This window comes from Petromyzon marinus, chromosome 42 (genome assembly GCF_048934315.1).
Source record: "Petromyzon marinus isolate PM22_M1 ecotype Great Lakes invasive population chromosome 42, UKy_Petmar_22M1.pri1.0, whole genome shotgun sequence".
In the NCBI taxonomy this organism is placed as follows: domain Eukaryota; kingdom Metazoa; phylum Chordata; class Hyperoartia; order Petromyzontiformes; family Petromyzontidae; genus Petromyzon; species Petromyzon marinus.
In genome coordinates, this window is record NC_133708.1 from 13,340,126 (window position 1) to 13,365,902 (window position 25,777).

The window sequence follows — 25,777 nt, forward strand, 5'->3', positions numbered from 1 at the left end:
AGCTGAAAGAATCCGGCCGAGTTTATTCAAATCCCCTGCCTCAACCACCACCAGGCACCACCGCCAGCCACCACCACCACTGTCCACCCAGCAGTGTACCGGACATGGGTTCACCGTCGCGGTTATCGGTGTGGCGGTTTGCGTGTGGTGGTGTAAAGTGTGGGTACTCCCACGCTTACAATACGTGGATGCGTTCCTCTCGCCGATATTGGTTTTGAAAAAAAGAAATAATTTATTATTTAGTTGGACTTGGAGTCAGGCCGTGGCAAGTGTTGGATTCCGCCGGGTTTAGCGGTAGCGCTGCGACAGAATGAAGTAGCTTTGGGATCCCGTCAGGGCTCGTGAATGCTAGGAGCCTGCGAGAGTTTCAGGAGGGGTCGGCGTAGGTTGCTTAGATTTTCTGAATGAAATCGATCGTTCGACCCCATTGGGGCTAAGTGAAAAAATCTCACCGTCGCGCCAATTGCAATGGCGAGGCTGGGGGGGGGGGGGGAGGGTAACGCCATTCATGCGGTTTGCGTGTCAGAATGATTTATTATTAATATAAAGCGTAATTTAGCAGCTACGGGGGCAGTCGGCATGCCCGGGCACGCGTGCGCACGCACGCACTCATCGTGTACGCACGCTCACCGCTCGCACGCACTCGCACTCGCACACGTACACACGCTCATGTACACACGCTCATGTGTGCACGCTCATGTGCGCACGCTTTAGAACCCACGCGCGCATGCTTCTGAGCAGAAGCCACGCCGTTGACCGCGGCGCTATCGGGCCTCCCCACACTTCCTCCTCCTCCCCCCCGGCTGACTAACCCGACGGCATGCGCACGGTCAGAACCGTCGCACGCGCGTCGTTTCCCTTCTGCCGTGCCGTGCCACTGCTACTCGCGTGCAAGTAGCACGTGCGTGCGAAGCGCGTGCGTGGGTCTGCACACGTGGGACGGAACTGTGGAATGGTAGACGACGTCCTCTTAGGCATGTCCCCTCCTGCGGCATGCCACCACGCGTAGCAGGAGGTGACAGGAACGGACTCGGGCATGCAAAGGTCCCCCGTATAGCCTTGTAAACGGACTGTCAGGGATGTTGGCGAGCACCTATTAAGGTCGGCGCGGCACACGAGCGGGTGGTGTGGCGAGAACCGGACCTGGCGGCCCCCTTTCCCTCCCTGTGATACTGATGTTTACACACTGCACCAGATACTTATTTGAGGCTGAGTCGACCTAGGGGAGGCCCAGGACCGGTTTAGATAACCGTTGCTGGTGTTAGCCGTGAGCGGGAATTGAATTCGGGTTACCGAGTTCGTAGCACAGCGCACTAACTCCTACACTACGACTCCCTGCACACACATACACAAAGACTCCCTGTATAGCCTTAACAGACTGGTGGGGTTAGCAAGCACCTGTGAAGGCTGGCATGCTGCACGAGGGGGTGGGTGGCCAGCACCACACCCAGCCGCCTTTGTCTCCCCAGTAGCGATGTTTACACACCCCACCAAGTACTCATTTGAGGAGGCTGAGTCAACCTAGGAGAGGCCCAGCACCGGTTCAGATAACTGTCGCTGGTGTTGGCCGTGAACGGGAATCGAACTCGGGTCACACTACCACTCCCTACACACACGCACACACAAGCACACATTCACACCCGGTTAAAAATGGCTTTTAACAAACGGACGACAAAAGAAACGGGAGAGAGGGGGGTCGTTTCTGACGACTTTGCAGCCTGCGGTGAAAAGCATTTGCACCGCCCCGAGTTAAATATTTGCCGCGTCGTGCGTCTGGCTAAAGTTGTGCTTCCGAGCCCGCTACTCAGCTTTGGCCTTGATTTAATTATTTTCTTGTGATGCAAGGGTCACAGTGTAAACATTCGGTGGCACTAAAAATTCCACAGGAGGACCGGGGGCAAAGCCGGCTCAAATGCCCCCCAAAAAAAACCCGACACGGCTCTCGTCCCTCTGCACGACTCCCTGACGAGTGAACGGCTCCCAACGTAGCCCCATTGGGAGCCGTTCACCCCTCGTAGTCCTCCTCACAGAAGTTCTCAAGCCTTTGGCGCGATTCGATTTGTTCATCTCGAGGTTGGACGCGAAGATGCATCAACTCTGTCCGTCTGTCTGTTTGTCCGTTAAGGGGGTTGGGGGGTTGGTGCTAGAAATATTGATGTAACTTTAGTATAATGACGTGTCGCTATTATGGAATTGCCCGATGAAAAATTGGCCATGTTGATCAAAGGGTTGCCCACCTGGCCACAAATGATAACTCAACAAAGTGGGATATCGTGTGGAAATTTATAGCAGCCAAATCCTCTGAACGCACTTTGATTCTAAATGCGGAGGGTAAAACCGGAGGACCCGGAGAAAAATCCACACGACCACTGGGAGAGAAAGACACGCAAACTCCAAATATACAGCAGCAGGTGTCAGGATAGGGATCGAACCCACGACCTCCTGCATACCAGGCGAGGTCGTTAACATCTTGCCACCGTGGCGCCCACTGCGCACGCTGCTCCTGCTGCTGATGACGTCATCTCTCGCGTGGAGCGAACGTCGCGGTGTCCCGTACGGTACGGACGGCCTGCGGGCCGGAGCGGTTCCTTCGTGTGCACCACCTCGACCGAGCGCTGCCGATCGTCGTGGTCGTCATCGCGAACGATAACGCTGGCGAGCGCGGGCGGGCCTCTTTTTGTCGGAGCGATCGCGCGAGTTCACGCGCGGCGGTGACGTTTCTTGTCTCGTTGCAGCACGCCGCGGAACTTGAAAAGAAGCAAAACGACACGGAGAACAAAAAGCTGCTGGGGAACGTTGTTCAGTACGGAAACGTGGTTCAGGTACTTGCCGCGTGATCGTCGCCATCGTTGTCGTCGGCCATGATCGAGCCGCTGCGGGATGAAGGCCTCCCTGAGTCATCGTCGTCTCTCACGGTCCCGCGATTCGCTTACTTCCAATTAACCATCACAGCGCCGACAACGGCGCGGGGAGGCCTTCATCCAGCAGTGGATGTACTGACGGGCAGTTTTTTTAAATTTCTACGTTAACCCAGCGGTGGGGAATCTACGAGCCAGACACGGTCTCACGTGGACCGTGGCCACCGCAAGGCCTGCCGCTCTGAAACGGCCTGCGAACGATTTTTATCGGTCGCTGCCAACGTCTTAGCCACACTCATCGGGTACCAGAGGGGAGAACGATTTCCATCTGGCAACGGCGCCGCATTTCTTATTTTTATTACACGGATTACTGGAGCGTGCGGGTGTTTGCGCACTAAGTGGACTTGCCGATGACTGGTACCAGCGGTGTCAAGATCGGCCTCTGTGGAGGAGGCTCGTGAAGGATGCTACTGGGCAGTTGGAGGCAGTCGCCCTCCAACAACAACGGAGGGCGGAGGAGCGACGCTCACAACAACGAGCGGAGCTCCGGGTGGCTAAAACACAGCAGGTTGGCATAGTAGGGGGCACAGGTGGTGCATCAGCCAGTCATCTCAGTCGACCCGTGGCACCTGGGTCTACCCCGTGACCTCCTGCCAGCAGGCGTTCGACACTTCACGTGGCCTCAACGTGCACGTAGCCTGGCACAAGCGTCGTGGTGACGTCACCGCCACTTAGTGGCGAATGCGTCCGTCGAGCGGTAGCGAAGCGGTTAGCGCGCTGCGCTGCAAACCCGGCGACCCGACTTCAACTTCCGCTCACGGCAGCCAACACCCGTGACGATATTCTGAACCGGTCCCGGGTCTCCCCGAGGTCAACTCGGCTTTAAATGAGCACCGGGTGCAATGTGTAAACATCGCCACCAAGAGGGGCAAAAGTGGCCGGGTGTGGTTCTGGCCACCCACCCCATTGTGTACCGTGCCGGCCTTCCTAGGTGCTGCTCGTATGCATGTACGTACGTTGAACTTCTTTCGCACCGTACGTAGCCAACCGTGCTAATCGGCGGTGCGTGGGGGGACGGACAATAGCACTCGCCCCAGCTTCTTGTTCAAGACTGTACGGGGGTTGGGGGGTCTTTGCGCGTGCGCCAGCTGCTGCACATGAAGAGCAACAAATACATGACGGTGAACAAGCGTCTGCCGGCGCTGCTGGAGAAGAAGGCGATGCGTGTGATGCTGGACCCCTCCGGCAATGAGGGCTCGTGGTTCTACATCCAGCCCTTCTACAAGCTGCGCGTGCCCGGCGACAACGTGAGTCCGCGGCACGGGCGGGCCGCGCGCACGCGGGGGATGCAGCGCGAGCGGCAGGCAACGTCTCGCCCAGCGTCAAAGCCTGGACGTCCCTCGTCTTGAGTGTCGTCGTCTCGCCGTGCGCCCGTCCCTGCCCGGTTGCGTCCGTGCAGTTGTGGCTGGTTGTGTTCGTCCGGGCCCGGTTATGTCCCGGCTGTACCCGCTTGTGTCCACTTGTGGCCTGGTTGTGCCTGGTCGTGTAAGTCCATGTCCGATTGTGACCGGTTGTGCCCGGTTGTGACCGGTTGTGCCCGGTTGTGACCGGCTGTGCCGCCCCAGGTGGTTGTGGGAGACAAGGTGGTGCTGAACCCTGTGAACGCCGGGCAGCCGCTGCACGCGAGCACTTTCGAGCTCGTGGACAATCCCGGCAGCAACGAGGTGCGCGCTCGCTCGGAACGTCAAACAAACACAGCCAGCCCGAATCCACGCCTCGGCATGGCAATCGCAGCCAGGAGGAGGGCGGACGCACGACGCGGAGTCAATTGTTGCGTTGTTGAAGTCGCCGGGTGGCTCGGGCGTTGGAGCAGTCACCCGGCACTGCTGAGATCCTGGGTTCTAACCCGGGATTCGGCCAGCTGTGCGCAAACCTGGGCCCCGTCACCAGCGGCTTGGTTAGAGACTGACAGACTCACGTAGAGACCCATAGACTAGCTTAGAGACCCATAGACTAGCTTAGAGACCCACAGACTCACAGAGACCCACAGACTCGCGTAGAGACCCATAGACTCACAGACACCCATAGACTCAGAGACCCATAGACTCACAGAGACCCATAGACTCACAGAGACCCATAGACTAGCTTAGAGACCCACAGACTCACAGAGACCCACAGACTCGCGTAGAGACCCATAGACTCACAGACACCCATAGACTCAGAGACCCATAGACTCACAGAGACCCATAGACTCACAGAGACCCACAGACTCACGTAGAGACCCACAGACTCGCGTAGAGACCTATAGACTAGCTTAGAGACCCATAGACTCGTAGAGACCCACAGACTCGCGTAGAGACCCACAGACTCGCATAGAGACCCACAGACTCGCGTAGAGACCCACAGACTCGCATAGACACCCACAGACTCGCGTAGAGACCCATAGACTCGTGTAGAGACCCACAGACTCGCGTAGAGACCCATAGACTCGCGTAGAGACCCAAAGACTCACAGAGACCCATAGACTCGCGTAGAGACCCAAAGACTCACAGAGACCCATAGACTCACAGAGACCCATAGACTCACAGAGACCCATAGACTCAGAGAACCCATAGACTAGCGTAGAGATCCACAGACTCGCGTAGAGACCCATAGACTCGCGTAGAGACCCATAGACTCGTGTAGAGACCCACAGACTCGCGTAGAGACCCATAGACTCACAGAGACCCATAGACTCACAGAGACCCATAGACTCACAGAGACCCATAGACTCACAGAGACCCATAGACTCGCTTAGAGACCCATAGACTAGCTTAGAGACCCATAGACTCGCGTAGAGACCCATAGACTCGCATAGAGACCCATAGACTCGCATAGAGACCCACAGACTCGCATAGAGACCCATAGACTCGGGTAGAGACCCATAGACTCGCGTAGAGACCCATAGACTTGCGTAGAGACCCACAGACTCACAGAGACCCATAGACTCACAGAGACCCATAGACTTGCGTAGAGACCCATAGACTCGCATAGAGACCCATAGACTCATAGAGACCCATAGACTCGCGTAGAGACCCACAGACTCGCGTAGAGACCCAGAGAATCACAAGACTATGTTGTGCTCACACTGGGTTCCCAGGTGCAAGTGGGTCGATGGTCTCAGCCCGGTCACCGATGACCGCACAAAACAACGCATCACATTCAATTGAGTTCTGCGCTCCGAGAGTAACGAACATCAGTTTGATTTCGTGCAATGAGAATGACTCTTTGAGCAAGTGGGTCAGGTGGGAGCGGGCTACCGCCTACTGCGTGGATTAGAAGTCGCTTGAAGGGATCTTCAGAGGTAGCTCTCTGGTAGCCGCTTCCGTGGGTCGTTCTCCGACGCTAAGGATCGCCCTGCCGTACGGGAGATCCGAACGGGCACTTTTGCCTCTTGACACGGCACCGGTGAGACGCGATCAGGCTAAAGTTGGCGGTCGGAATCGTCGTTTCCAGATCCGTTACGTCCGTTTGCGGTGCGTGTTGCGCAGGTGAATTCGGTGCAGTGTGACACGAGCTGGAAGATCACGCTCTTCATGAAGTACAGCGACAACCAGGAGGACATCCTCAAAGGGGTTTGTGTTCCTGCACTCATTCATGCACTCATTCACGTACTCGTTCATTCACTCGTTAATAAATTTCACGCAATCATTAATTCACTCATTCATTTACTAAATCACTTACTTCACTTACTCGTGAAACCATGAATTTACTCACTCGTTCGTCCGTTATTAAAGTGAGCCGTCGAGCTGCTTACCTACCGCATTGCCCGGGGAATTTTACGTCCGTCCATCAAGAGGGCACTTGGCCAGTTTCCAGACAGAGGGCATAATAGTGATGATGGTGATGATGATGGTGATGATTGTGATGTTGATGATGGTGATGTTGATGATGGTGATGTAGTGGTTAGCGTGCTGTACTATGAGCCATGCGGCCCAAGTTCGATTCCCGCTAACAGCCAACACCGGTGACGATTATCTGAACCGGTTCTGGGCCTCCCTTAGGTCGACTCAGCCTCAAATGAGTATCCGGTGTGGTGCGTAAACATCGCCACTGGGGAGACAAAGGCGCGTCGGGTGTGGTGCTGGCCACCCACCCCTCGTGTGCCATTACCAGCCTTCATAGGTGCTCGTTAACAGCACTTTCCCCAACAGTCTCTTTGGTGGTGGTCATAGTGCTGCTGCTGCTGTCATGTTGACGATCGTGGTGGGTGTGTTACGCCCAATTGCAGGCCGGTGCTGCAGTCACCTTGCCCCCCTGGGCTCGAGTGCCCCCTGTGTCTGCATGCGATGTACTGCGCTGGAGGAGGCGCCACCGTCTAAACATGACCTGGTGTTGGTCATGATTATCCCGATGCCGACCGTGATGTTAACGTTCACGATGATGATATCGACGATGTGTCTTGTTAATTCGACACATATGGGGCTGTGGCCTTGCCGAATTATCCAATATTCCAAATGATGTACAATGGTACTCCCCAGTGCCTCCTGCCACAATTAGAAAAATAATCCAAATTAGTTTGCCAATCTTTTCACACCCCATACGCATTGACACACACCCTGCATCAATTATATCCAAAATTTTGTATTTGTCTCACAGACCCAGGGTTTTATACTTCAGTCCCTTTCTGTTACTTCTTGATGGAGGTGGAGACAGCATTTCTGAGAGGGTTGGCGTTAACAGTGCACACACACAAGGGAAAGTCCAAAACGACGGGTCGGCACTAACACTCGCCACCCTCGCCACGCTCGCCGCGCTCACCACACTCACCACACTCACCACACTCGCCACCCTCACCACACTCACCACACTCGCCACACTCACCACACTCGCCACTCACCACACTCGCCACACTCACCACACTCGCCACACTCGCCGCGCTCGCCACGCTCACCGCGCTCGCCACGCTCACCATGCTCGCCGCCACTAGACCGAGTCGTTGTTTTGGTTGTGGTGTGTGACGTCGCCCCACGTGCTATGCTGAAATTGGACCATTCGGCTTGTGGCGAATTACTAATACGCCTTATAGATGCCAAAGCTCAGCCATGTCGAATTATCCCCAATTAATAATGATCAGATACTGAAATAACGAGGTTTTACTGTATGTTAAACTTATTTTGCCCTGTACGTAGCCAACCATGCTAATCGGAGATGCGGGTTAGATCTCGTAAATGTGTCGTGCAGCCACCGCCGCGTGACACAGCCACTTAGTAAGGTTTGTCATGTGATCAGAACGTGCCAATTAGTTTGTACTACAGCACCATGTTGGAGAGCAAACCCACAACAACATTTCCAATTTGAGTTAACGACGTTTCGCTGGCGATTACAACAACCAGCATCATCAGGCGACTGCCAGAATTTGTGATGAAGTCTTCTGGTTTCCGGTATTAAATCGAGCATGAGGCGATGTCATCACTGTGCGCCTTCAAGTGCAAAGAAGCACCCAGGAGGGTGATTGCATTCACATACATTACTAATTGGACGTATCAGGCGGATGTGGACATACGACATACTTCCCGCGATCTCCGACCTAAAAAAAAAAAACACCTCATCGTGAATAATATCGGTCGCGAAAGCCCACGTGTTAAATGAACGATGCGGACGTTCCTGACCATGCCGACGTTTGCTCCGCAGGGGGACGTCGTGCGTCTCTTCCACGCGGAGCAGGAGAAGTTCCTGACGTGCGACGTCTACAAGGAGAAGAAGGAGTACGTGTTCCTGCGCACGACACTCCGCGAGTCCGCCACCTCCGCCACCAGCCCCAAGGCGCTCTGGGAAGTCGAGGTGCGTGCGCCCCGAGCGAAGGCGTCAACGTGGGAGTGTCTGCCGCTCGCCTGGCGTTCGAACGCGTTTTGCTTTCCAGGGCGCTCGATTCGGTGGAGCGTCGTTCACGTGTAGCCTTCGTCATCCGCTCGGTGCTACCTCCGATTGGCACGGTTGCCGACGTACGGTGGGAAAGAAGTTAAACAAACATGCATGTGTATGTACCCAGCAAGCTGCTCGCAATCGGAAGGTTGCGAGTTCAAATCCTGGTCGGGTGTTGACTCGCCCCATCATCCCTCTGGGTTTTAAGCTGCCACTTTGTGGGAAGGTGTTGTCCTATGGAGAGACATGCCCCCACTATAAGAATGTGGAATTTGCACCACTGTCTCAGGCCTGCAGACAGGAGGTTGAGCACCAATGCCTCATTGGTGCTCATTTGAGCAGAACATCACTCTGACTTTATTATCATCACTTGCCATGATCAATCCACTGCTGGATGAAGGCCTCCCCAAGCTGTCGCTGGTCTGATTTGTTGCGTTTCTGCCCGGCGACGCGGGGAGACACGAGGAGACACGATGAGACACGATGAGACACGATGAGACGCGATGAGACACGATGAGACACGATGAGACACGATGAGACGCGATGAGACGCGAGGAGACACGATGAGACACGATGAGACACGATGAGACACGAGGAGACACGATGAGACACGATGAGACGCGATGAGACGCGATGAGACGCGAGGAGACGCGATGAGACGCGATGAGACGCGAGGAGACGCGAGGAGACGCGAGGAGACACGATGAGACACGAGGAGACACGATGAGACACGATTAGACTCTATGAGACACGAGGAGACACGATGAGACACGATGAGACACGATGAGACACGATTAGACTCTAGGAGACACGAGGAGACACGAGTAAGAAACCCCCCAGCCCACCGCCGCGACCGCTGACGCCATTGCCGTCGCTGTCGCCATCAGGTGGTGCAGCACTGCCCGTGCCGTGGTGGCGCCGGACACTGGAACACGCTCTTCCGCTTCAAGCACCTGGCTACGGAGAAGTACCTCGCGGCAGAGGTGAGCTCTGCTCGGCCCACCGAGCGTCCCCGGCGTGGCCACGACGTCACCCCCCCCTCCCCCCCCCTGTTTGTGAACACGTTTCTGGCCTGGCGCTCGACTCGCGATGGTTTCGCACGGCCAGTGAAGAGCAGCAGCTGTTTGAGAGATTCCGTTGCAGGTGACTTAGACATCGCGTTGCTTTGTCTGAGATTTGGCGAAAACGTCGGATTCGCCGCCTTCAACTCTATACAGCGTTCGGTTGGGGCAGTGCGAAGTGATACGGTCCGCGGTTTGGTGTTGGAGAGTCGTGCACGAGGTATCGGCATCTTCCGTGATGCCAATCCGGTTAAGGGTCAATCTCGACTCACGATGTGGGCAGAGGGCGGGGCTACCTGAGTCGTGGGTGGGGCTACCCATAATTGGGCGGGGCTACCGGAGTAGTGGGCGGGGCTATGCAAAATGGGTGTGGGTACGTGCGCATTCGTGCGCCTTAACGCACGCGGCTGAGTGTGCATTCTTTGTTGTAAATAAAGGCCGTCATCGTTGTCATTATCGCTTGGTTGTGAATGAAGCGCTAATGAGTTTATTTTAATATGTTTTATATTGTCCTAGATAAACCCCGATTACCAGGATGCAGGGAGTGTGGCTTCCCCGCAAACCCCCGTGAGTACCGAATTGTACGCGGCCGCGACCGTTGGCAACGATGTGCCGGACGGAGGAGGTGGAGGCGAGAACGATGAAGACCGCTGCAACGCACTCACTCGCTCGCGAAGGCCGCCAGGTCACGCGTTGCAGAGGCGGGCCGAGTGGCTTGGGGGTCAGGGGTCAGAGCGCTGAGCTGGCACTGTTCGGTTCCAATCCGGTTTCCGGCCGCTGTCTGTGATTAAACCGTGTTCTCAAGCGCAGTGAGTTAATGGTCTCTGCCTGGCAGTGGCGGGCCGGGTATTTTACACCTAGGCCTTCAGTGCGATCCTCCCGCAATTAAACCGCCTTGAATAACCTCACCGTGACACGAGGGCTCTCGGCTGTTGTCATTCGACGTAACCACCCCATATACACAGTGACAGTGACCTTTATCGAGTGGAATAAAGTGATTTAACACGAGGCTCAACACCTATGAAAGTTACAATGCACTAATTGCAGAGACATGAATACACGGTGACTGAAACCATCAAGGATGTACCACTATTGCGTAGTATGACAGGATGCTGCATCACAAATAGACATCACATAGCCCAAATCAATGTCATTACCAAAGAAACACGAACAAACTCACAACAACCAGTTGCATTGACTCATTCGACCACCAAGCAAGCAAAAACGCAAATAACACAATCAGGATTCAACAGGCTTCTCCACAGAAAAAAAAATATAAAGCACTACATCTAAAAATATAAACGTCAGGAAAGAAAGTTTAAATAAATCTTAGATGATGCTACGTTACGTGCTAGCGAGTTTTACTTCAGTTAGCTAACTGGCCCTCCGATCACGCCACACGAACAAGGCTGACGTAGGCAGCTAGGCCAGCTAGAAGGCTCCGGCGTGTCAAAGGACACGCCCACCATGGCAAACTCGACATCTGATTGGTTAAAGAAAATGACAATCAACTACATCGTCCCAATTTGCTTCAACAGCAGAGGGGATTCACTCAACATTCTGAAGGCCTCAGGGTAGATTTTTCACCCGGAGAGGCGGGGACAGCGCAGGTGGAAAATCTGATAGGATAAAAGCTCTCATTTATTAGCTGCACTGGAAGCAGCGCAACTGAGGGAGAGAAACCATCAAGCCAAATTTGGTTTGGCTAAATTCCAGCTCTGAGAATGAACCACGCAGGTTTTGGGGGCCATACCACAAACGTTACTCTTGTTGGCAGAGTGGTCGACTGAGTCGACCGAGGGGAGGCCCGGGACCGGTTCAGATAATCGTCACCGGTGTTGGCCGTGAGTGGGAATCGAACCTGGTTCGCCAGGTTCGTAGCTCAGCGTAGTGCTAACCGCTGCACCACCGCTCCCCACCGCTACACACACAGACGTGCAACCTGGCTGGTCGGTCCTCGCCGTGCAGGTGGAGACGGAGTTTCCACCGGAGGGCCCGCGAACGCGCGCCCGCCGGCGCCAGGAGAACATCCACTTCACGCTCATCTCGGTGCCGCATGGCGACGACATCGCCTCCATCTTCGAGCTGGATCCCACGACGCTGCAGCGCGGGGACTCACTTGTGCCACGGTGAGGGGCGACGCCCGCATTATAACGGAGGTCAACAAACTAAAAGCTGTTAACAAAAACATTTTTTTTATTTTACTAGGTGAGGCTCCACGGGGGCTATGTAGCTGACTTTTCAGAAGCGACCTGGCCGCAAATGATAGCTCAATAAAGTGGCTCATCAATGTGGAGACGTATAGCGGCCAAATACTCTAGACGCGTGTTTATTAATGTGGAGGGAAAAACCGGAGGACCTGGAGAAAAATCCACGTGACCGCGGGGAGAGAGACACGCAAACTCCAAACATACAGGCATCAAGGTCGGCATTGCACCCACGACCTCCTGTATACCAGGTGAGGTAATTAACATCTTGCCACCGTGGCAACCCAAGCCGCGCAGACGATGACAGCAGCAAACAACAACAACAATCACGACGATAATTACTATGATGCAATTTGCAATGCACGCGGCGTTTTGCGGATATGAATGAGCGTGACTCTGAGGCGCCGAGCCAAAATTTCCGTCGCTCGAAAGCCAAGCGAGAGAGGGTGGGGCCTTGAATAAAGAGGTGGTGGCCTTTTGTCTCTAAGAAGTCTGTGCGTAGGTTGAACGCTGCTGCTGCTGCTGCGAACCACGTAGCCCGGCAGCAGCCCATAGCACCTGTCGCGTGCAGGGTGGATGCCCGTTCCCGGCACTGTCCAGGCTCAAACCTGCTTAGCTTCGAGGGCACGCCGCACGCTCAGCGTTTACGCGCACAACCCCCCGCAGGCGACCGCAGCCGGTCCACCCAGAGGGCTCGACGCGTACGCACGTCCACGCAGCGGGTAACTCCTCCCCCTCCCTCCCTCCCTCCCTCCTCTCCGTCGCTGTCCCGCAGCAACTCGTTTGTGCGCCTGCGCCACCTGTGCACCAACACGTGGGTGCACAGCACGTTCATCCCCATCGACGCGTCCGAGGAGCGCCCCGTCATGCTCAAGATCGGCACGTCGCCGCTCAAGGAGGACAAGGAGGCGTTCGCCATCGTGCCCGTGTCGCCCGCGGAGGTGCGCGACCTCGACTTCGCCAACGACGCGTGCAAGGTGCTCGCGCTCGTCTCCGACAGCATGGAGAAGGCCGACCTCTCGCACAACGAGCGCAAGTGAGCACGGTTTGGGGGGTGGTGGGGGCTGGGCGGGGGGCCGGAGGGCTGGGGTCGCGCGACGGCCGGCGGGGACCGCTCCGAAATCCGCCGGCCCCGCGGGGGCGGCGGGAGCGAGGGCCGGGTGGGCCGGGTGGGCCGGGTGGGCCGGGTGGGCCGGGTGGGCCGCGCGAGCGAGGGCCGGGTGGGCCGGGTGGGCCGCGCGAGCGAGAGCCGGGTGGGCCGGGAGGGCCGGGTGGGCCGGGTGGGCCGGGTGGGCCGGGTGGGCCGGGTGGGCCGTGCGAGCGAGGGCCGGGTGGGCCGGGTGGGCCGCGCGAGCGAGAGCCGGGTGGGCCGGGTGGGCCGGGTGGGCCGCGCGAGCGAGGGCCGGGTGGGCCGGGTGGGCCGTGCGAGCGAGGGCCGGGTGGGCCGCGCGAGCGTCGCGCGTCGCGGAAGGCGCCGCTGGCACACGCGTGGGGGATGTTGTCCGGGTGCTCCGGCCGTCTCCTCCCGCAACGTGCGGACAACCCGTCGCTAGTTGGCTGAAGACGCCGCGATCGAAGTGCGCCTCCCGCGGATGGCGCGGCATTGGGAGATTCTCGTCATCGTCATCATCGTTATTGTTGGTGGGCGGGGCTTGTGAGAAAGGTGGGCGGGGCAGGAGAGGTGATTGGCGGCTGCCCCCGTGAGGGCTCGTGCCGACGCTGCGGTTCGTTGACCGACGGATTCCGTGCCGGGGTACGCGGCGGCTTGGTGACCGCCCCTCCGCCAGGTTCGTCACGAAGCTGTTGGAGGACCTGATCTTCTTCATCGCCGACATCCCCAACAACGGGCAGGAGCCCCTCAAGGTGGCCATCTCCAAGCCCAATCGCGAGCGGCAGAAGCTGACGCGTGAGCAGAACATCCTCAAGCAGGTGCGTCGCCCCCCTACCTCGCCGTTGTTGTCGCTGTCGTGACGTGCGGATCGTTCGCCTGCTCGCAAATTACCACTCTGCCAACCGCCACGTCACGCCCGTCTGCTCGCGTACGCGCGCTCGCTAAACCTGCGCGTTTACTCGCGTGCTCGCTCCGCTTACTCGCTCACCTGTTAATTTACCCGCGCGCCCGCACACTCATCGACACGCTCATTTCCTTACTCACCCGTTTACTCGCGTGCTCGCTCCGCTTACTCGCTCACCTGTTAATTTACCCACGCGCCCGCACACTCATCGACACGCTCATTTCCTTACTCACCCGTTTACTCACGTGCTCATTCACTTGTTCACGGACAGATTGAACAATCGTCCACGCGCACGCACGCTCACTCCCCTCGGCCACCCACTCACACACCCACCCACACATCATCCACTTCACCCGCATCTCTGCCCACCCATGCCATGTGGGCCCTCCTCTGTAACTAGCTAGCCTGCCCATATTGGACATTTGTGAAAAGAGCTTCATAGCTCATTGGATTCCTCATCCAGTCTATGTACAGGGACTCCTCGACTTACAAACGAGTTAGGTTCCAGAGGTCTGTTCGTAAGTTCAACTTTACTCCTATCGATTTCAAACGTGTTGGACGGCATGTAGATGTAGATGCCACTGGTTCTTCACGTTCTGTAGATGTAGATGCCACTGGTTCTTCACGTTCTGCAGATGTAGATGCCACTGGTTCTTCACGTTCTGCAGATGTAGATGCCACTGGTTCTTCACGTTCTACAGCTGTAGATGCCACTGGTTCTTCACGTTCTGTAAATGTAGATGCCACTGGTTCTTCACGTTCTGCAGATGTAGATGCCACTGGTTCTTCACATTCTGCAGATGTAGATGCCACTGGTTCTTCACGTTCTGCAGATGTAGATGCCACTGGTTCTTCACGTTCTACAGCTGTAGATGCCACTGGTCCTTCACGTTCTGCAGATGTAGATGCCACTGGTTCTTCACGTTCTGCAGATGTAGATGCCACTGGTTCTTCACATTCTGCAGATGTAGATGCCACTGGTTGTTCACATTCTGCAGATATTGATGCCACTGGTTCTTCACGTTCTGCAGATGTAGATGCCACTGGTTCTTCACGTTCTACAGATGTAGATGCCACTGGTTCTTCACGTTCTGCAGATGTAGATGCCACTGGTTCTTCACGTTCTGCAGATGTAGATGCCACTGGTTCTTCACGTTCTGCAGATGTAGATGCCACTGGTTCTTCACGTTCTGCAGATGTAGATGCCACTGGTTCTTCACGTTCTGCAGATGTAGATGCCACTGGTTCTTCACGTTCTGCAGATGTAGATGCCACTGGTTCTTCACGTTCTGCAGATGTAGATGCCACTGGTTCTTCACGTTCTGTAGATGTAGATGCCACTGGTTCTTCACGTTCTGTAGATGTAGATGCCACTGGTTCTTCACGTTCTGCAGATGTAGATGCCACTGGTTCTTCACGTTCTGCAGATGTAGATGCCACTGGTTCTTCACGTTCTACAGCTGTAGATGCCACTGGTTTTTCACGTTCTGTAGATGTAGATGCCACTGGTTCTTCACGTTCTGCAGATGTAGATGCCACTGGTTCTTCACATTCTGCAGATGTAGATGCCACTGGTTCTTCACTTTCTGCAGATGTAGATGCCACTGGTTCTTCACGTGCTACAGCTGTAGATGCCACTGGTTCTTCATGTTCTGCAGATGTAGATGCCACTGGTTCTTCACGTTCTGCAGATGTAGATGCCACTGGTTCTTCACATTCTGCAGATGTAGATGCCACTGGTTGTTCACATTCTGCAGATATTGATGCCACTGGTTCTTCACGTTCTGCAGATGTAGATGCCACTGGTTCTTCACGTTCTACAGATGTAGATGCCACTGGTTCTTCACGTTCTGCAGATGTAGATGCCACTGGTTCTTCACGTTCTGCAGATGTAGATGCCACTGGTTCTTCACGTTCTGCAGATGTAGATGCCACTGGTTCTTCACGTTCTGCAGATGTAGATGCCACTGGTTCTTCACGTTCTGCAGATGTAGATGCCACTGGTTCTTCACGTTCTGCAGATGTAGAGATGCCACCACCGCCATCTATTGCGTGGCGGTTGAACTTACGACTCTCGGTCCGAACAGGCCACTGGACATACGGGCAGGTTTGTTCGTATCTCTGAAAGTCCGTAAGTCGAATGTGTTCATAAGTAGAGGAGTCCCTGTACAGATTCCCATTAAGATTTTCACCGTTGAGGTTGCGTTCCGTGTTGGTTTTTTTAGTTCTTATTTTTATTTTGGCGCGCAGATCTTCCGGCTGCTGCAGGCTCCCTTCTCGGGGAACGGGCGAGAGTCGCTGCTGCGGCTGGAGGAGCTCTCCGACCAGAAGCATGCGCCCTACAAGTACATCTGCCAGCTGTGTTACCGCGTGCTGCGCCACTCGCAGCAGGACTACCGCAAGAACCAGGTGGCCAAACGCCTCTCCTCTCTCAGCCAGTGCCGTGATAGAATAACGAATACAGTAAAACCTTGGATTGCGAGCATAATTCGTTCCGGAAACGTGTTTGTAATCCAAAGCACTCGTATGTCAGTTGTGATCACGTGACGCTCGGCAGCACAAAGCTTGTATACGTACTGCTCCTATTGCAAGACCTCGCTCGTTTATCAAATTAATATTTAGTTAAAATGTTTGCTCGTCTTGCAAAAACACTCGCAGGCCAAGTTACTCGCAATCCAAGGTTTTACTGTATTATATTTGTTATTGCTGCTATTATTGCTGCGCACAGTACAACATGCGGACAACTACATTCTTGTTATGGGTAAAACGCAAACGGCAATTAAAAGCCAATCATCTTAGTGACAATGATTATACTCACAGTACATACTGCAAGAGCTTAGTGACAATGATTATACTACAGTACATACTGCAAGAGCTTAGTGACAATGATTATACTCACAGTACATCCTGCAAGAGCTTAGTGACAATGATTATACTCACAGTACATGCTACAAGAGCTTAGTGACAATGATTATACTCACAGTACATACTACAGTACATACTACAAGAGCTTAGTGACAATGATTATACTACAGTACATACTACAAGAGCTTAGTTACAATGATTATACTCACAGTACATGCTACAAGACAAGCCAATGGTAATATTTACACTCACTGCACAGGAAAGGGAGCTTCCAATCACCAAGCCATCCTCACCATGTGCCCCCCCCCCCACCACCGCCACCCCCCCTCCCCACAGGAGTACATCGCCAAGCAGTTCGGCTTCATGCAGAAGCAGATTGGCTACGACGTGCTGGCGGAGGACACCATCACCGCGCTGCTGCACAACAACCGCAAGCTGCTCGAGAAGCACATCACGGCCGTGGAGGTGGACACCTTCGTGAGCCTCCTGCGCAAGAACCGCGAGCCCAGGTGCCGGCCGCGGCCGCGACGACAAAGACACAAAGGTCCCCCGTCCCGTGTGGCCTGAACGGACCGCCGGGGCGAGCGCTGTCGGCCAGCGGCGGCCGTGCAGGCCGGCACGGAGCACGAGGCGGGGGGTGGCCAGTGATTGGCCGCCTTTGTCTCCCCCCCCCCCCCCCCCCCCCGGTGGGCGATGTTTACGCATCTCGTCGGGTATTCATTTGAGGCCGAGTCGAGCGAGGGGAGGCGCCGAATGGGTTTAGATAATCGTCACGGGTGTTTTGTGGTGATGAGCAGGGACCGAACTCGGGTGGCCGGGTCCGTAGTGCAGCGCACAAACACTGGGCTGCTGCTCCCCACATATACATGGTGTCTGAATGTAACCCGCATACTTCCATGATGTAATGGTCAGCAAAACTGGACTTTAGAGGTCGCTGGTTTGGTCTCCATACTCACTCGCCTATTCAATCACCCACTCATACATTCTGTCACCCACCCACACTTCCCCCCATCCCTCCCCACCACCCCCCACCCACCCACCCACCCCACCCACTCTGTGATCGGTGGCGTAGCGCGGTTGGCCTGGTCCCTGGTGGCGAGGAACAAAAATGAGGCCTCCCCCTATCCATGTGTCCCCCCCCCTCTTCGTGGCCCGGTGCCTGGCCCCGGGTGGCCCATGGGCTCCCCAGGTGCAGTTGCACCGCCTGCGCACGCTCGCTCACTCACTACGCCGCTGGCGAAGGCGGTGCGGGTTCGTTCCCGGTGACTGGTTCACGGCGGTTAACGAGGGTCGCTGCATTCGCCCTGCAGGTTCCTGGAGTACCTGGCCGACCTGTGTGTCTCCAACCACACGGCCATCGCCGTCACGCAGGAGCTCATCTGCAAGTCGGTGCTCAACCCCACCAACTCGGACATCCTGCTGGAGACCAAGTGAGGGCCCACCCATCACCAACTCACCCACCCACCAACTCACCAACTCACCCACCCACCAACTCACCCACCCACCAACTCACCAACTCACCCACCCACCAACTCACCAACTCACCCACCCACCAACTCACCCACCCACCAACTCACCTACCCACCAACTCACCCACCAACTCACCAACTCACCCACCCACCAACTGGCCAACTCGCTTACCTCCTCACCCACAAACTCAATAAATCTCTTCCTTTCTCACTGTGACCCACCAACTCACCCACCCTCTCCCCCGCCCCCCTTACTGACCCACCCGCTCATTCAGCCTCTCGCCCACTCGACGCCCCTCACCCACTCGCGCGCCCATCTGCGACAACCCCGTTGCCGTACGACCCTCCGCGTTGAACGCCGCTCGATCCCCGCGCCCGCGCGTCGTCCGTGTGCGTGCGCCCGCCAGGCTGTGCCAGATGACGGCCACGAACCAGTACTGCGAGGTGTGGCTGTACTGGCGCGACTCGGACAAGATGCCGCACAGCAAGTCGGTGCGCGCGCTGGCCGAGAGCTCGCGCACCTTCAACGCCGACGACGAGGAGATCCTCGTCTACTACAGGTCCGCCCCCGGCCGCAACTCCCGACGCTTCGCGGGGAATCGCGATTTAAATTGGCGCCGCGCTCTCCGTCGCGCTCCTCCGTGTAACGCACGTCTACGTGTCCACCACCCCCTCCGCCGCCCCGCCACCTCCCCCCCTCGCCTCCCCCCACCCTCCGCGCGCCCTCCCCCCCCGCGCAGGTACCAGCTGAACCTCTTCTCGAGGATGTGCCTGGACCGGCAGTACCTCGCCATCGACCGCCTGTCCTCGGAGCTGAGCGTCGAGCTGATCCTGCACTGCATGGCGGACGAGGGGCTGCCCTACGACCTGCGCGCCTCCTTCTCGCGCCTCATGCTGCACCTGCACGTGGACCGCGACCCCCAGGAGCCCGTGACCCCGGTGCGATACGCGCGCCTCTGGTACAAGGTGCCGACGCGCATCACCATCAACGAGTAAGTCCGCGGCGGGGAGGTACGGGGGGGAGACTAGCGCTCGCGTGTGTGTGTGTGTTTGTACGTGCGATGCATGCACGTACTAACAGCGTGCATGCAACACACACGTATGTACTGACACGGCGGATGCTAACACCGGCCTTCATAGGCGCTCGCTAACAGCACTTGCCCCACCAGCCTGGGGGATCTTTGCGTTTGTGACAAAGACAAAGGTCCCTCGTATAGCCTTGGAAGACTGTTGGGGCCAGTGCTGTTAGCAAGTAGCACCTATGAAGGCCGGCACAGCACACAAGGGCGTGGGTGGCCAGCACTATGCCCGGCCGCCTTCGTCTCCCTAGTGGCGAAGTTTACACCGCCGCATTTCGTTCACATTTGAGGCCGAGTCGACCTCGGGGAGGTCCGGGTCCGATTCAGATAATCGTCACCGGCGTTGGTGGCGAGCGGGAATCGAACTCGGGGGTCCCCGGGTTCGTAGCGCGGCGTGCTGACCGCCACGCTCTGTGTCTGGCGTTTGTGACACCAGATGCGTGCGCCGCACATCCCTGCGCCCGCTCCCACACGCGTGTCCGTGCGCAGCTACGACGCGTGTAACGGGACGTCGACTGCGGAGAGTCAGTCTCGCTTCAAGGAGACGATCGCCTTCGTGGAGGACTACCTGCGCACCGTCGTCGACCAGAGCAACCCCTTCTCCGACGGCGACAAGAACAAGTTGACCTACGAGGCGAGGCTGCCCCCACTCCGCCCCCACTCCGCCCCCACTCCGCCCCCCTCGCCCCTAACCTCGCGTGGCTCGAGAAGAGACGCTGAGCCGACACCGTTGAGAATGATGGGCTTGAATTCTGGGTTTCAGCCGCTCTCTGATTAAACCTGGGTTGTCGAGCGTAGTGCGGTGATGGACTCAGCCCAGCCACCAACAACAACCACCAAGACCAATAGGCTCACATATAGACCCCGAAACCCATAGACTTGCATAGAGACCCATAGACTTACATAGAGACCCATAGACTTACATAGAGACTCATAGACTTGTATAGAGACCCGTGTGACTCACAAACCCAGTTGTGATTTAAACCGGGTTTCTAAAGTCTGCTGTCGCTCCTCCGTCCCTGCTAGGTGGTGAACCTGGCCAGGAACCTCATCTACTTCGGCTTCTACACGTTCAGCAACCTCCTGTGTCTCACCAAGACGCTGCTCGCCTTCCTCGACTGCGTGGAGACCTTCCCGGCCTTCGCCGGCGATCGCCTGGGCAAGCACGGCGGCGGCGGCGGCGGCGGCGACGTTCCCAGCGGTGAGGCCCCGTGACGCCGCTCCTCCTCCTCCCCCTCCTGCCGTCCCCGCTCCTCGCCACGCGACGAAGCGCTTTACGTCGCACCTCATCGACGCGCTTTAAAGGGCACCTCCAGCGAGCGGCAGCTTGCCCGCTCAGCGCGCGAGGTGACTTTACGCAGCAGCCGGCCTCCCAGTAGGCGGCTGCCGCTAATCCCTCGGCAACTTCACCGCCCTTCCCCTCTCTCGTCTCCTGCCGCCGCTGTCGCCCCAGCGAGCCGCGTGATGCGCTCGATCCACGGCGTGGGGGAGATGATGACGCAGATGGTGCTAAGGGGCGGCACCATGACCGCGGCGGGGCCGGGCGGCCACGGCGTTGACGTGGTGCGACGCAAGCCGGTGGGCAACGGCAACGGGGAGGACGAGGACATCACCGTGATGGACACCAAGCTGAAGATCATCGAGATCCTGCAGGTGCCCGCACACGAGCGCACGCGGGACCGATCGCCCAGTCGCGCCTTGTTCAAGTGCGTGCGTGCGCCTGGCAGCGGTGACGTCACCGCCACTTAGTGGCGGACGGCGGTTGTTGTTGTTATTGTTGTCTGTGGGGAGCGGTAGTGTCGTGGTTTGATTCCCACTCACGGCCGCCAACACCATTGATGATCATTTGAACCTCGGGCCCCCACTAGGTGGACTCAGTCTCAAATGAGTACCTGATACGATGTGTAAACATCGTCACTCGGGAGACAAAGGCGGCAGGGCGTGGTGCTGGACACCCACCCCTTCGTGCGCAGTGCTGGCCTTCATAGATGCTACTCGCCGACAGCACTTGGCCCTACAGCCTGTTGAAGCCTGCACCGGGGGGATCTTTGTCTTTCTTTGCCACCGCCTTGCCCAACCCCCCCCCCCCCCCACGATGATTGCAGTTCATCCTCAACGTCCGCCTGGACTACCGCATCTCGTGCCTTCTCTCCATCTTCAAGCACCAGTTCGAGGAGAACAGCAGCCCCGTGGTGGAGGAGAGCATGACCGAGCTGACCTTCCGCGAGCCCTCCGGTATGGCGCTCGCACCGCGGCCTCTCGCGACGCCGCCGCGGTGCGGTGTGCGTCTCTCGTACGGCTTTTGAACGGCCTAAACGGTGCCAAGAATTGCGAGGACTCCGGTGAGGCTTTTCCGGGATAAACAAAGTGGCGTACTGTAGCAAGACAGTAGTGGCATTGTCTTTGTGCTGTTCGCCTGTTGGCGTTCTCTGGTCTGACACTGTTGAGACGAGGCCCTAAAGAAGGCTGTCTCTGGTGTAGGCCAATCAGTTTCAAAGACAATGCGTATATTATTAGAGCGTGTGTGTTTGCATGTTCACCACAAGTACTATGTGTGGTTAATGCAGTACTTGATTCCTTGCAAAATGTTTCTATTTGGTGTTTGAACATCTTAACTCCTGTTTCATTGCCAGAAATTGTAAAGCCTATTCTTATTTTTTCATACGTTGATACTGGCAAAAAAGGTTCCATTTTGTACTGTTCTTTGCTGTAAGTTGTTTTGAATATGTGTGTATCCTCGTCTGTTTACAAAATGAGTGCCAATAATAGTCCTAAATATACGTTGCTGTTTCTGCAAGTTAATTTGACTGCAAATTTTTGTTAAAAGGTTATTTGTCCACGCAAATATTTGTTCCTGGAAACTAATTTATGGAATATCGATTCGTGTTTCTGCACTGTTTTCGATTATTTTTTCTTTCTCTAATGCAGTTGCTTTTGCCCGATTTCTGTTCGTTGCCCTTGCTGTGCTGTGCTTGCTTTTTCATCTCTTTGGCTTTTGTCATTTTGGCGACCCAGGTCCCGAATGAGACTCCTCCACCCCTGGCTCGACAACAACGGGAACCCTGGACTAGAAACTTGACATGGTTTTCATTTTCACCATTTTTAGGTCTTGACCTCAAGAGGATTGGAGAACAGGCAGAAGCAATATTTCACGGAAGGTAAAGCTCGCCGCTCGTCAATGAATGAACTGATGAGTCGCCGTACAAATAAATCGGTAATTAACTATTATGTGCCAAACTCAGGACCTGACCGTCCGTGACCTTTGAACTTCGTGAGGTGAGTCTGGGTGTGAACTCCTGGCAGGCAGGTTCCTTGGCATGCTGTGATGTTTTCCCGGCCGTCGAATGTTTCTTCATCTCATTACAATAATCTGACAGCGTGAATTGTGTTTGGTGCCGTGTAATAACCATTACGCTAATAATATGGTTTTTCCCCTTTTTTTTGGCAACAAAACTGAAACCTTTTTACAAGGATTCATGTCTGCATTAACCACAATACCTGCAGGCAAAATGCAAACAAAAAACATACTATGATAATTTATGCATTGTCCTTGAAACTGATTGGTCCACACCAAGAAAGCCGTCCCTTGTATTTGAAACTGATTGGTCCACACCAAGAAAGCCATCCCTTGGTGTGGACCAATCAGTTTCAAGGACAATGCATATATTATCATAGTATGTTTTTTGTTTGCATTTTGACTGCAGGTATTGTGGTTAATGCAGACATGAATCCTTGTAAAAAGGTTTCAGTTTTGTTGCCAGAAAAAGGGGAAAAACCCTATTATTACATTTTGGTACTGGCAAAGGAGGTCTAATGATGTAGATGCTCAACCATTACGCTGTCTGCATTGGGGGGCAGTGCTGCGGCCCAACGGTAGTTCCGCTCGCTGTAGGGATTCACGGTTCAGATCCAGCAGGCCGCCCTGGTCATTACTGCCGGTGTATTAACTATAAATACTACGCAGTGAACGTGAAACATCCCCTGACGTCATTCTAAAGGAGGAGGCTGTTGTGTGCCAGCGTCACGATCCAAATGTTTTCAAATTTGAAAAATTACACCGCGGATAACTCAACTGGGATTGTACAAAAACGGCAACACCGCCCCAGAACCGTAAAACTACCGCACAGACTATTTCTGTGAACGCACAGCGCCTTCGCGACAGCCTTGCTCTGCAAGAATGGCGCAAATACCAAATGTATGAAATATTAACCATTGTTATTATACCACGGCAGCATCCCCCCCAACTGCGTATGAACACGAAGCGGGCGATCTCTGTCTGTGCGTGCGCTCGATCGCTGGCTCCATGGCTGGCTCCCATCGCTGGCTCGCCGCGCTCGCCGGTGAGAGCAGCGATGAGAACGCTCTGCTCGACCTGGACGGCCACGGGGGGAAGCTGTTCCTGCGTGCGCTGCTCCACCTCACTATGCACGACTACCCCCCGCTGGTGTCTGGAGCCCTGCAACTCCTCTTCAAACACTTCAGCCAGCGCCACGAAGTTCTCGAGGCCTTCAAGCAGGTACGTGCACGCGCGTCCGCGCGCCCGCGCCGTGACGGCGTTCACAGGTGCTCGCTTAACTGCGCTTGCCCCGACAGTCTGGTCAAGGCTACAGGGGGGATCTTCGATGCGCAATATCCAATCGCTGGATCGGTGTCGACATCTCGCTCCGCGTCTTCGAGGTGTGGACTCTGTGTGCGTGCCGGCGGAGTGAATGTCACCGGCGGCCCCCGCTCGCGCGCGCGCGCAGGTGCAGCTGCTGGTGACGACGCAGGAAGTGGAGAGCTACAAGCAGATCAAGACCGACCTGGACCAGCTGCGTCTCATGGTGGAGAAGTCGGAGCTGTGGGTTTACAAGGGCCGCCAGCACGCCAAGCTGTCGGAGATGCGCAGCAGCGAGGACCACAAAGAGGACTCCAAGGACACCATCAAGAAGGTCGGCATTTTGAGGGGGGGGGGGGGCGGGGCGGTGGGGGCGGAGGGGGGCGCTCGTGCCGGGGTTGGCGGAGACGCCGAGAGTCGGGGTTCGAACCGCAGGCGTCGGCCGCCGGTGATTCAGCCCGGAGTGCAGCGAGTTGATTGATGGTTTCTGCCCCGTCACCGTAGACTCACATACAGACCCATTGACCCACATAGATACCGATATATACCCGCATTGAAACCCACAGACTCGCATAGAAACCAACAGACTCGCATAGAAAAACCCACACTGGCATAGAGACCCATAGACTCGCATAGAGATCCATAGATTCACATAGAGACCCATAGACTCGCATAGGGATTCCTGGACTCGCATAGAGACCCATAGACTCACATAGATACCCATAGACTAGCATAGAGATTCCTAGACTCGCATAGAGATCCATAGATTCACATAGAGACCCATAGACTCGCATAGAGATTCCTAGACTCGCATAGAGACCCATAGACTCGCATCAACTGAGTTGTAATTACACTTGGTTCTCAAGCGCAGAGAGTTGGTGGTGACAGTCTGGTCACCAATCGGTTTTTCCACTTAATTTGGCTCGGTCCCAGCTCTCAGAACGAATAATGCGACGACAAACGCACACAACACACATTACATAAACAACACACATTACACAACACACATTACACAACACACATTACACAAACAACACACATTACACAACACACATTACACAACACACATTACACAACACACATTACACAACACACATTACACAACACACATTACACAACACACTTTACACAACACACATTACACAAACAACACACATTACACAACACACATTACACAACACACATTACACAACACACATTACACAAACAACACACATTAACAACACACATTAACAACACACATTAAACAACACACATTACACAACACACATTACACAACACACATTACACAACACACATTACACAAAAAACACACATTACACAACACACATTACACAACACACATTACACAACACACATTACACAACACACATTACACAGCACACATTACACAGCACACATTACACAACACAAATTACACAACACACATTACACAAACAACACACATTACACAAACAACACACATTAAATAAACAACACACATTACATTAACAACACACACTACACAACACACATTACACAACACACATTACACAAACAACACACATTACATTAACAACACACACTATGCAACACACATTACACAACACACATTACACAACACACATTACACAAACAACACACATTACACAACACACACTACACAACACACATTACACAACACACATTACACAAACAACACACATTACATTAACAACACACATTACATTAACAACACACACT

General features: G+C 55.2%; 1 protein-coding gene across 4 annotated transcripts in view; it reads left to right on the top strand.

Moving 5' to 3' along the window:
- The window catches only part of LOC116951169 (inositol 1,4,5-trisphosphate-gated calcium channel ITPR1-like), a 135,410-nt gene that overhangs the window by 30,573 nt on the left and 79,060 nt on the right, over nucleotides 1-25,777 (top strand). For all 4 annotated transcript variants that reach the window (XR_012946579.1, XR_012946580.1, XR_012946581.1 and 1 more), the window contains exons 4-25: nucleotides 2,736-2,822; nucleotides 4,007-4,165; nucleotides 4,484-4,582; nucleotides 6,389-6,472; nucleotides 8,532-8,681; nucleotides 9,650-9,745; nucleotides 10,340-10,390; nucleotides 11,792-11,952; nucleotides 12,806-13,066; nucleotides 13,818-13,959; nucleotides 16,296-16,454; nucleotides 17,247-17,419; nucleotides 18,221-18,340; nucleotides 18,787-18,939; nucleotides 19,120-19,371; nucleotides 19,948-20,092; nucleotides 20,485-20,659; nucleotides 20,912-21,111; nucleotides 21,564-21,693; nucleotides 22,565-22,616; nucleotides 23,809-23,974; nucleotides 24,204-24,389. Coding sequence is in view for 1 of the 4 variants with exons in the window: in XM_076073551.1 (XP_075929666.1) it covers nucleotides 2,736-2,822; nucleotides 4,007-4,165; nucleotides 4,484-4,582; nucleotides 6,389-6,472; nucleotides 8,532-8,681; nucleotides 9,650-9,745; nucleotides 10,340-10,390; nucleotides 11,792-11,952; nucleotides 12,806-13,066; nucleotides 13,818-13,959; nucleotides 16,296-16,454; nucleotides 17,247-17,419; nucleotides 18,221-18,340; nucleotides 18,787-18,939; nucleotides 19,120-19,371; nucleotides 19,948-20,092; nucleotides 20,485-20,659; nucleotides 20,912-21,111; nucleotides 21,564-21,693; nucleotides 22,565-22,616; nucleotides 23,809-23,974; nucleotides 24,204-24,389 (3,201 nt within the window). In the remaining 3 variants the exon portion in view is untranslated. The remainder of the gene's footprint in view (nucleotides 1-2,735; nucleotides 2,823-4,006; nucleotides 4,166-4,483; nucleotides 4,583-6,388; nucleotides 6,473-8,531; nucleotides 8,682-9,649; nucleotides 9,746-10,339; nucleotides 10,391-11,791; nucleotides 11,953-12,805; nucleotides 13,067-13,817; nucleotides 13,960-16,295; nucleotides 16,455-17,246; nucleotides 17,420-18,220; nucleotides 18,341-18,786; nucleotides 18,940-19,119; nucleotides 19,372-19,947; nucleotides 20,093-20,484; nucleotides 20,660-20,911; nucleotides 21,112-21,563; nucleotides 21,694-22,564; nucleotides 22,617-23,808; nucleotides 23,975-24,203; nucleotides 24,390-25,777) is intronic.